The sequence below is a fragment of the Eurytemora carolleeae genome, unplaced genomic scaffold (genome assembly GCF_000591075.1).
Source record: "Eurytemora carolleeae unplaced genomic scaffold, Eaff_2.0 scaffold363, whole genome shotgun sequence".
NCBI lineage: Eukaryota > Metazoa > Arthropoda > Copepoda > Calanoida > Temoridae > Eurytemora > Eurytemora carolleeae.
Genome location: NW_019397289.1, coordinates 221,503 through 232,242, shown reverse-complemented (window position 1 = coordinate 232,242; position 10,740 = coordinate 221,503). Strand labels below are relative to the sequence as shown.

The 10,740-nt window shown below is 33.9% G+C and overlaps 1 protein-coding gene across 1 annotated transcript; it reads left to right on the top strand.

The window, feature by feature from the left end:
• The first annotated feature begins 3,439 nt into the window (after nucleotides 1–3,439).
• Nucleotides 3,440–9,743, top strand: LOC111713299 (uncharacterized). Its single transcript, XM_023488136.1, has 10 exons — nucleotides 3,440–3,504; nucleotides 4,290–4,417; nucleotides 5,021–5,249; nucleotides 5,317–5,375; nucleotides 5,947–6,034; nucleotides 6,273–6,370; nucleotides 7,603–7,687; nucleotides 8,053–8,142; nucleotides 9,223–9,375; nucleotides 9,427–9,743. Exons 1-10 carry the CDS (start codon nucleotides 3,493–3,495, stop codon nucleotides 9,622–9,624), a joined length of 1,140 nt encoding a protein of 379 aa, XP_023343904.1. The 5' UTR covers nucleotides 3,440–3,492; the 3' UTR covers nucleotides 9,625–9,743.
• Nucleotides 9,744–10,740: the final 997 nt, after the last annotated feature.

Genomic DNA, 10,740 nt, shown 5'->3' with positions numbered 1-10,740 from the left:
TAAATTTTCTGATCATTTTACTCATGGCATGATTTGATTTTATATACCTAGGGGACATATTTCCTGATTTATCTAACAAAACAAAAATGGATTAATTCCTATAAAAATCAGGATATCTGCATGACACTTGACTGCATGACGGAGCATTATTTACGATTAAAGAGTTCAGAAATGGGGATTTAAACTCCTTATTTACTAATAGGGGCTATATTTTTAAAAGAGGGGTGGGACATTGGGATTAGTATTTTTTTTGTATGTGAAATGGGGTGGAGGGGGGCGGGTTACTATAAATAAACACTAAATGACTCTAAGGTCATAACTTTTGTAAGAGAAAACTCGGCTAAAATTCATGAGCTCCTTTCAAACAGAGAACATTTGTTATTTCAAGTAATTTATTGATAAATCCGCGAAAAACTGGCTAACTTTCATTTTTTATGTCGTCTGGTTGTCAAATTTTAAACCATTAAAAAAAAGATTTCATAAGGGATTTAAAAATGTCGAAAAATTGTCCAGGAAAAATTGCCTAGGAAAAAGTGTCCAGGAAAAATTATCAAGAAAAATTGCCCAGGAAAAAGAGTCTAGGAAAAAGAGTTTAGGAAAAATTATCAGGAAAAATTGCCCAGAAAAAAGTGCCAAGGAAAAAGTGTCCAGGAAAATGTGTCCAGGAAAAATTGCCCAGGAAAAAGTGTTCAGAAAAAATGTGCCCAGGAAAAATTTTCCAGGAAAAATTGTCCAGGAAAAAGTGTTCAGGAAAAAGTGCCCAGGAAAAAGTGTCCAAGAAAAAGTGTCCAGGAAAAGGAAGAAAGGGTTGAATGAGCAGATAAAAGAGCTCGAAAAGTACACTTGACGTATAGCATAGATATCATTGCTTTGATAAATCTGGGCGTCGTTAGCTCCAAGGTATTCCACTGCACTTCTCCGGGTTAAATATCAATCTTTTTTAAAATTTACTGGGAGTAGTTTAGTGGTCCATCCTGATACAGAATAGGAGTCAATCCTGATATAAGGGGATTTTTGTTGGTGCTGGTGGGGGGGGGGGGCTAGAAATAGCATGTACGGAAAGAGAAGCATGGTTCAAGAATACAATGCATTGGTACAATCGAACAAATAAAGAATGAGATTATAAAGACGACCAAAATTATGAAGATTTACAGGTAGTTCGCCTTCGGTATAACTTTGGTCCAACTATTTACAAGAATAAGTACAGTTTGGTCCAACTATTCACAAGAATAAGTACAGTTTGGTCCAACTATTTACAAGAATAAGTACAGTTTGGTCCAACTGTAATATCATACCATTTATATGAACCAAATATGATACAACGACTATTGGGGACAATGGGTGTTTTTGTTTATGGTTCATTATCGATAGACAGTTAGTAACCTTCTTAACGGTGCAAAGTTTTAAACATGAAGTTACGTAATGATCTGTATAGGTTAAATTAACCCGTCGTTATAACATTTAAAAGAACAGATTCTACGATATTGAATCAGTAAATTTTTAATTTGATTTAATTGTGCTTCAACGTGTTTTATTATCAACTACAGGAAGAGTTATATTACGGTTGGGTTACAATTTTCGACACGGTGTTTATTAATCAATATTAACACTAGTATTTAATTAGAAATACAGGGTGTCCCACATCATATTCGATCGTCAATTGGTCTAAATTACGATTTGGGGGACTAATCAGAAAATTTTAGAAGAATTAATCATTTTGAAAAATTGAATAAGGTTTTTTCGAGTATTATGGGTTTATTTTGGCGTTTAAACTTGGAGATAATCTAATATGATATGGGACGTACGCTCTGTAGGTCAAACACTTTAGGCAGGTCTAACCTAAAGAAAAATGCTTTTTATTGGGATTCTCTCGATTCACAGTGGACAATCTTTTAGATTGAGGATCGACTGTCGCATTAAATCGGAGAACTTTGCCCATTCCATGGCACCATTGAGGTTTAACCGTCAACAGGAAAAGTTTCTGGCTCACAATGATCCAAAAGTTGCAAGCTCTCATGCTGAAATTAATGATAATTTTGAAAATAGATTCCTAAACTAAAGTTAAAAACAATTTCTTGAGAGTTTTTTAAATTTTGAACTAGTATAAGTGGGGAAGGACCGAGGCGTTGCAACACTTGAAAGTCGACCCAGTCTTGAAAATTTGGCGATCTGGATCTATTTAAACTAAGCGTTGTAATCACAGATTGGAAAATCGAAATTTTTACGCTCAGAGCTGATAAATTTTGAATTGACAAAACTAATTTAATTCGATTTAAATCAGTTACTGTAAAACTCTTATTTAGGTCTAAATTCAAAAGTGTCCCTTCGTTAAAATATTTTGATTATTTTGAAAAATTTCCGTTCCTAGTTGCACCAATTGTAAAGATATTTCTGGTTCTAGGTCTAGAATGCATTACGAAGATAAAAATAACTTTTTACTTTCTGCATTGCACGTACATATGCTAATAAGGCGCCGCTGGATTAGACCAGAGCTGAAAGACAACCCGAAACTAGACCTGGAGATAGGAGTAGGATAAACAAAGGAAGTATATACAGGATCCTGCATACTCCGGTATCATATCCTGCACGTTACAAGCACTACGTAATTGTTTTTTTACTTTTTTTGGAATAAGGAAAGAAACCTATGAAAAATGGAGACTAGAACTAGGATACAGACTAGAACTAGGATACAGACTATGAACTAGGATACAGACTATGAACTAGGATACAGACTAGAACTAGGATACAGACTAGAACTAGGATACAGACTAGAACTAGGATACAGAACTTGGATAAGACTAGAACTAGGATACAGACTAGAGAACTTGGATACTGACTATGAACTAGGATACAGACTAGAACTAGGATACAGACTAGAACTAGGATACAGACTAGAACTAGGATACAGACTAGAACTAGGATACAGACTTGGAATTTTTCTTGATCAGACAAAACTATTCTATTTTAACCTTAAAATTTTAATTTCTGCAACCTTTTTTTCTTTGAAAAATAAGAATTTTGCGAAATTATTTGAAGGCAAATTTTTAAATTCTGACCATCTATAAATTTTAATTATCTATTGAGCTCAGATGGGTTTAACAAACAAACAACGCAAATCAAATTTTTTTTTTTGGGGGGGGAGGGGAGGAATAGAGGAGTGACAATTATGATTTAGAGTTTGCAAACTTGTGAAAGGCTCCCTCTCGAGTATACCTACTATCCGTTCCTCTCTTAGCGATAAGATCAACCCTTCTCTGGTAGCATAGTAACAACTTTGGTTTCAGCCTTCCGTCTTGTTTAAATAATATGCACTTTAAACCTTAATTCCGTCTTGTTTAAATAATATGCACTTCAACCCTTGATAACTGTCAAATGCATTCTGCTGGCTACAGTGTTGTATCAATGTATATGTGTATATACCGGGTTGGGTTCTTTGTAAAGGTCAGGTTCACGAGTCTGAAAATTTAGTTTAGGCTTGATTCTCCAGCCATCATGTTCATCAAGGTTAAATATGAACCACGGAAGTGAACTTTAAGTTTCCAGGATATTTTTGATTCACAACTTTTGAATACCGGACATTAATACCTAAAATGGCCATCCTAGTTTTCGTTGGGATAAATTAATTGTAAATTAAACAATCATTCTAATCCTGGTTTACTTCGGAATATTAAATTTAAATAATATGAAAATTCGTAATATATGAGAAATAAAAAATCAAGATTTAAAATAAAAATAAAATCTTAAAAGATAAAATGTAAAAAAATAAATATGTCAAAAAATAAATAATGAAAGACAAAATTCATTAACAGCGAAAACCCTCTTTAATGAGTTGTTGGAACAAGATCTAGAGTGGATATGGTCTGGTCTGGGCCAACTCGCCTGCAAAAACATTACATTATATTAATAAATCCAAAAAACCAAGAAACTACTAAATAAATCAACTACTGTAATATAAATGTGCTCCTTGTATATTAAGTGTACGGTGTAATACTAGAGTATATTTAGTGTACGGAAATGATGACAATGATTACAATAATGATAGTAAAAATTTCAATTAAAAAATGTAATATTTATAAAAAAGTTTGGTGATAACGTTACTTAATTATCACTTTAAAGCATGAAGTCTTAAAAATATAAGAAAAGTTAAAATGAAAAGATATTATCTTATAAAATATTAAAGATATTATTATCTAATGCTGGATTATGATCACTGGCCCAGATGAACATTGAATTTGTCGAAAAATGTTTTCGTTTTCCAAAAAAATGTTAAAAAGAGTTTAAATATATAGGTGGCGTTGTTTTTGCCTGGTTTACTGTGTATCCAGGGACACCCTGAGGAGGATATGTTGTCTGCTCCCCTTATCCTAGACACAGAGATGCAACAAGGGGATGGAATTCAAGAATCCAGAGATTCAAGGAAATATATTTGTTCAAATAAATAGATAAATAGAGTTTTATTATTTATTGTTTTATCGGAGAAATAATTCCAAAATATCAATTATTTAAAAGGATTTTTAGATATATTAAAACTGTTAAATTTATAAGCAATAAAAGTTAATACTATCCAATTACATTTTTTAAAAATTCAACAAAAGTTTTGCCAGCGTAGAAATTGAACACTATTTTTCGAAACTCTATATCTTTGGAACCTGATGTTGTAAGCTTTTTACTAGATCTAGTTGCCAAAGTTAGAAATATCAAATATTTCTAACTAGTGGCTTTATAAAATAGGAGATAATAATTCCTACTTTTAGGATATTTTTAAAGTTTAATTTAATTTTTTTTTAATTTTCTGAAAAAGCTACAACTTTTTTAGAAAGCAAATGTTTGATTTTTGCTGAATGAAAACGAGCTAAAATGGGCTGGGATAAAAACGTAAAATCTTTAACATCGTTTATCAGATGAATTAATATTGCAATGGTTTAACTCTTTATATTAGTTCCACATTGCTGAACAATCTTTTTTGTTTAAACTTTTCTTCAAGATATTTTCGAATTGTATCTGAAATATATTGGATCAGGGATGCAGCTGTACCCGGTGTTATAATAAACAAAGGTTTACATGATCTTCCCTCTCCAAACCTTTCTCCTGTTTACACTCCAACCTTCAGTTCTTCTCCTGTTTCCGAACTTGACCCTCATCCTGCTGTCCCCACTCCTGTTCATCCGATCGAACCAGTTCATCTTGTTGATCCTGTTCATTCTAATCCTATCTACTCTCCACCCAAACCCGTTCATGTTCCTACCAAGGCAACCAAATAAAAGATTAAATTTAATTTCTAAAAACTGTTAATGTTATTTTATTGTATTTGTTTAGGCAAAGTGTAGGATAGAAGAGGTTGAGGTTGTAGGAGAAATATGTACTCCAACTGTCCGGTATATTCTATTCTCTTATCCTTTTTTTATATATATCAAACCTTCCTCATATTATGTCTTCTACTTGATTGCCATATTCCAATTTTCTTATTATTCTATTTTTAACCTCATCTCTATAAGCATTGCCCAGGATACTCATAGTTACTCCCGCCGTTTACCCGCACTTGGTCGAATATTAATATGTTATCTAGTTTTCCCTTTAAAAGTAAACCCACTTAACTTAAAAGCTAAAAACTATGCTCAGAACATTCCCGTGGGTCTCCTGAGTTCCCTTATCAAAATTTGAGGCAAATCGGTCAAGGGGTTCTTTTTCTTCTTAATTATATTTTCTTACTTTTCTTTTTGATAGTTTTAACATTCTTCCTATCTTTCTATCTGCTTAATTCTATTTTCTTATCTGTTCCCCCCCTTCATTTTTTTTTGTCTTATGCTTACAAATAATCTTTCCTCCTTCTCTCTCTTCCTTCAGATCTTGCAATCCAATTTTACGGATGTGTAGGTTAGTATAAAAGGAAGTAACTCCTATATCCAGGTACAAGGTTTAGTACTAGTAATATTATATATTTTAAAGGAAGGATTGTACAACCTTGAATTTAAAAACCAAAGGATTGGAGATGAAGGAGGATTGTTTCAAGATTGTTAAAACTGTTTGTACCGAGGTAAAGCAATTAATCTTCATCAAGCTAATTTTCAGAATTTTGTTATTGTCGCTTATCCACTTTTTACAATGTTATAGCAGTAAAGTTGTGAACTCAAATAGATTTTAACTAAAGGAATTGAGTCTTTGCCACAAACTCTGATTTTCTAACCCCTTAATTTTACAACCCAAAGTTTGGATTATCAAAGGTTTAAACTATCAGGTTGCAGTGATATAGGGATGAGAAATTTTGTGTCTAGAACCCAGAGGAGGAGGATAACGAGGTTTGCTTCTATCAGTATACTACACAGGAGGAACAAACTGAAGCTCAAACCGTCAAGGTTGAATATGATATCAGGTAGGTTGGTTTCTATCAATCTACACAGGAGGAGCAAACTCAAGCTAAACCCGTCAAGGTTGAATATGATATCAGGTAGGCTGGTTTCTATCAGTCTACACAGGAGGAGCAAACTCAAGCTCAAACCGTCAAGGTTGAATATGATATCAGGTAGGTTGGTTTCTATCAGTATACTACACAGGAGGAGGAGCAAGCTCAAGCTCAAACCGTCCAGGTTGAATATGATATCAGGTAGGTTGGTTTCTATCAGTAAACTACACAGGAGGAGCAAACTCAAGCTCAAACCGTCCAGGTTGAATATGATATCAGGTAGATTGGTTTCTATCAGTATACTACACACACAGGAGGAGGAGCAAACTGCTCAGACCGTCCAGGTTGAATATGATATCTGGTAGATTGGTTTCTATCAGTAAACTACACAGGAGGAGCAAACTCAAGCTCAAACTGTCCAGGTTGAATATGATATCAGGTAGGTTGGTTTCTATCAGGAAACTACACAGGAAGCGCAAACTCAAGCTCAAACCGTCCAGGTTGAATATGATATCTGGTAGATTGGTTTCTATCAGTAAACTACACAGGAGGAGCAAACTCAAGCTCAAACCGTCCTGTGACCGAATTTAAAGAATTTGAGCGGCGGTTTAAATTTAAGCCACGGCTTAAATATGGTTGGTTCCACATAAAATTGTATCAAATGATTCAAGATTTAAGCCGGCGCTAAATTTAAACCGGGGTTTGGCGGATTTTGGCGGATTTAAACCGCGGCTAAAATTCTTTAAATTCCATCTCAGGTTGAATATGATATCTGGTAGGTTGGTTTCTATCAGTATACTACACAGGAGGACAAGCAAACTGCTCTGACTGTTCAGGTTTAATGTGATACAAGCTAAGTTGATTTTCATCAGTATACTAAGAAGGAGGATGCAATTAAAAAACTATTGTCGTCTTTTTATTATAAATGACGTAAAAAGATTCCTGAGACGGAATCAGAAAAACGGTAATATTAATGTGTTTCCAAAAGAATTGAGTCTTTGCTGCACACACTGATTTTATAACCTCTTTATTTTTGCAACCCAATGTTGTAGACTTTAGGCATTTTAAGATAAATCAAATAATCTAAGTTTGAAAAATCAAAGGTTTACATAAAGATAAACCGAATGAGAAAATTTGAAATTGCGACAATTTGAGAAATCTACATCTTCTCCTTTTTGAGATAAGTAATCAATTCTTTTCAGGTGTGAAGAGAGTACAATACAACCGTACTGTCCACCTCAACCAGGATACGGTGTTAACTACAGCTGTAAACATCAAACTGCTAAAGTAAACATTATTAAATTAGGTTTTTTTGGGCTATATTGGTTACTTCGTGGATCTCCATGCAAAGAAAATGAGATTTTGCCACACACCCTATATCTTTGCAACCCGATGTCGTAGACCTGTGATATCTCAAACTAAATAATAAATTCTGTAAGATTAAATAGTCAAAGTTTGAAATATTAAAGATTGCAAGGATGTAGGGATAGGAAATTTAAGGTTAGTGGCAAAAACTCAGTTCCTTTTAATGTGTTAAGATTATACTTATCTTATTGTAAAGATGTGAATAAGTTTATATCAAATTAAAAACTTCAATATTCTTTTGATTGCGTCAGAACAAGGTTGGATCAGGAAAAATTTGCGTATTTTAGACTTGCTATCAGGAGCCCAGTACATCAGATACACGTGTTCCTGTCACAGTAGCGTATCCAGTTCCTAACAGAACATGTGAAAACAAACCAGTGAGTTATGTTTTAAAAATTAATAATTCTAAAAAACTATTTAAGAGCTCCAACTTTAATATAAACATAGCTCCACGATTTCTTGAATAAAAAAGCCTATTTGTACAGCTAAAAAATATCATTAAAACCTGAAAGATGTATGGGCCTATTTCTCATTAAATGAATAAAAAAAATCATGCCAATCAGGCGCATTTTCGAATAACCTAGCCATTCCGCGTTGACTTTGAAAAACCTATGATATAGATAAAAAGTCATAAATGGCCTTAGGGTGTAGATGGTGTATCTACAATAATAAATAAATCTAAAATAATAAAAATAATACATATGAAAGTTGTAACAATGATAACAATGATAATAATAATAATGAAGTTAACAATATATTTTAATAAATAATAATAAAACGGCAGTATTAAACTGCACTATATCCTGTTTGGTGTTGTTAACTATGATTAGCGTATCGTATTAAAGTAGAGTGGGGGAGCTAGATGTTGCAAACCATGATCTGCAGATCTAAGATCTGAACCTGCTCCGTCATCCTTAAACCTGCAATATTCGTCTCAACGGAGCAATGGATTATATTCATCAGAGTCATACTTCATCAATCTGAAATCCGTCAATCAATCAAACTATCAATCCATCCATCAAACTATCAATCAATCCATCAAACCATTAAAGTACCAATCAATCCATCAAACTATCCATCAAACTATCAATCAATCAAACTACCAATCAATTCATAAATCCTCTAAAGTACCAATCAATCCATCAAGCTATCAATCAGTCCATCAAACTATCAATCAATCCATCAAACTATCAATCCATCCATCAAACTATCCATCAAACTATCAATCAATCCATCAATCCATCAAACTATTAATCAATCCATAAATCCATCAAACTACCAATCAGTCCATCAAACTATCAATCAATCCATCAAACTATCAATCAATCCATATATTGATATAATATGCCTACCATCGTATTTATTCTTTTATTTAAAAAAACTATGAGTATTTTATGATGAATTGAATACTTATCTTTTTATATTGAGACTGGACCATGACCATTTTCATTTTGAAGGTTTCTCTACCTCGGGTTCAATGCCAGGAGGTAGAGACGGAGGAATGTATCTCTCTACCCTACCCAACCATGGAGAAGATAGAACTAGAGAGATGTGGATCGGAACTAGGGAAACTAGAGTGCACCGAAACCGTTCTTACTCTTCCCAAACAGGTAAGGATTAGTTTAACACGTCTAAACCAAATCAGGAGTTTTTTCTCGTAGATTTGTGAGGAGTACCTAGAGTCTTATCATCCATCCGCCCCCTCTTATGCAGCTCCTACCCCCTCTTACGCAGCTCCTACCCCCTCTTACGCATCTTCTGTTCCTTCTTATGATGCTCCCGCTCCTTCTTACGCAGCCCCCGCCGCTCCTTCTTATGGAGCTCCAGTTTATGCTGCTCAAACTTTCTTCTCTGGATAAGGAAGCCCAGTTTATCTTTGGCAACATTTTAAACTAGATGATTAGAACAGGATTAGAAGAATTAATTTATTAATTTATTTATTGATTTAAATCTATTTATAATAAAAAATCAAAAAATTTATATTTGTTTTGGAATGATTAATGTTGATATCTTGGAATATTTTACTGGAAAATTGGAGAACAAATTCTTTAACGTGATGACATGGCAGTTTAGCATCTGTTATACTGTTATACAGGGGTTTTCAATATACATACTGTTATACAGGGGTTCTCAATATACATACTGTTATACAGGGGTTTTCAATATACATACTGTTATACAGGGGTTCTCAATATACATAATGTTATACAGGGGTTTTCAATATACATACTGTTATACAGGGGTTCTCAATATACATAATGTTATACAGGGGTTTTCAATATACATACTGTTATACAGGGGTTCTCAATATACATAATGTTATACAGGGGTTTTCAATATACATACTGTTATACAGGGGTTATTAATATTAATGTAACAGTGGGCGAGTTTTGTTGATCTTTTACGATCAGCAATTCAAGGATTTTTTGGATCGCTGAGATCATAGCTACCAAGGGGAATCATGCCCCCTTTCCCCAGCTTTAACCCTACGGTTGGACTTTAGAGTCCTATTTTGAATCCTAACGGATTTATTTGAGTTTGCATTTGGATTCTATAAATAACCCAAGCGACGCCGAATTTTCCGTTATCTTGAAGACCCAAGCGTTGGGGAGGGGGCGGAACAACCCCGGGGTAGCTAGGGTTAAATGCGATCCTAGGATGGAGCAANTAGGTATGAGCTCCTCTAAAACCCGACGCGTTGAATATTTGAGAAACTCAGTGCATTGCTTTATTGATTTTTATTCATATACTATATTAATACTGGTATACAGAGGTTCTCAATAGACATACTGGTATACAGGGGTTCTCAATATACATAGTGTTATACAGGGGTTCTCAATATACATACTGGTATACAGGGGTTCTAAATATACATACTAGTATACAGGGGTTTTCAATATACATAGTTATACATGGGGTTCTCAATATACATACTGTTATACAGGACTTCTCAATATTCATACTAGTATACAGGG

Excerpts from the sequence above, each read along its gene's own strand:
- LOC111713299 (XM_023488136.1), top strand. Across the intron at positions 5,376-5,946 it reads ATATGTACTCCAACTGTCCG|GAAGGATTGTACAACCTTGA; the intron begins GTATATTCTATT and ends TATATTTTAAAG. Across the intron at positions 7,688-8,052 it reads GTAAACATCAAACTGCTAAA|ACTTGCTATCAGGAGCCCAG; the intron begins GTAAACATTATT and ends TGCGTATTTTAG.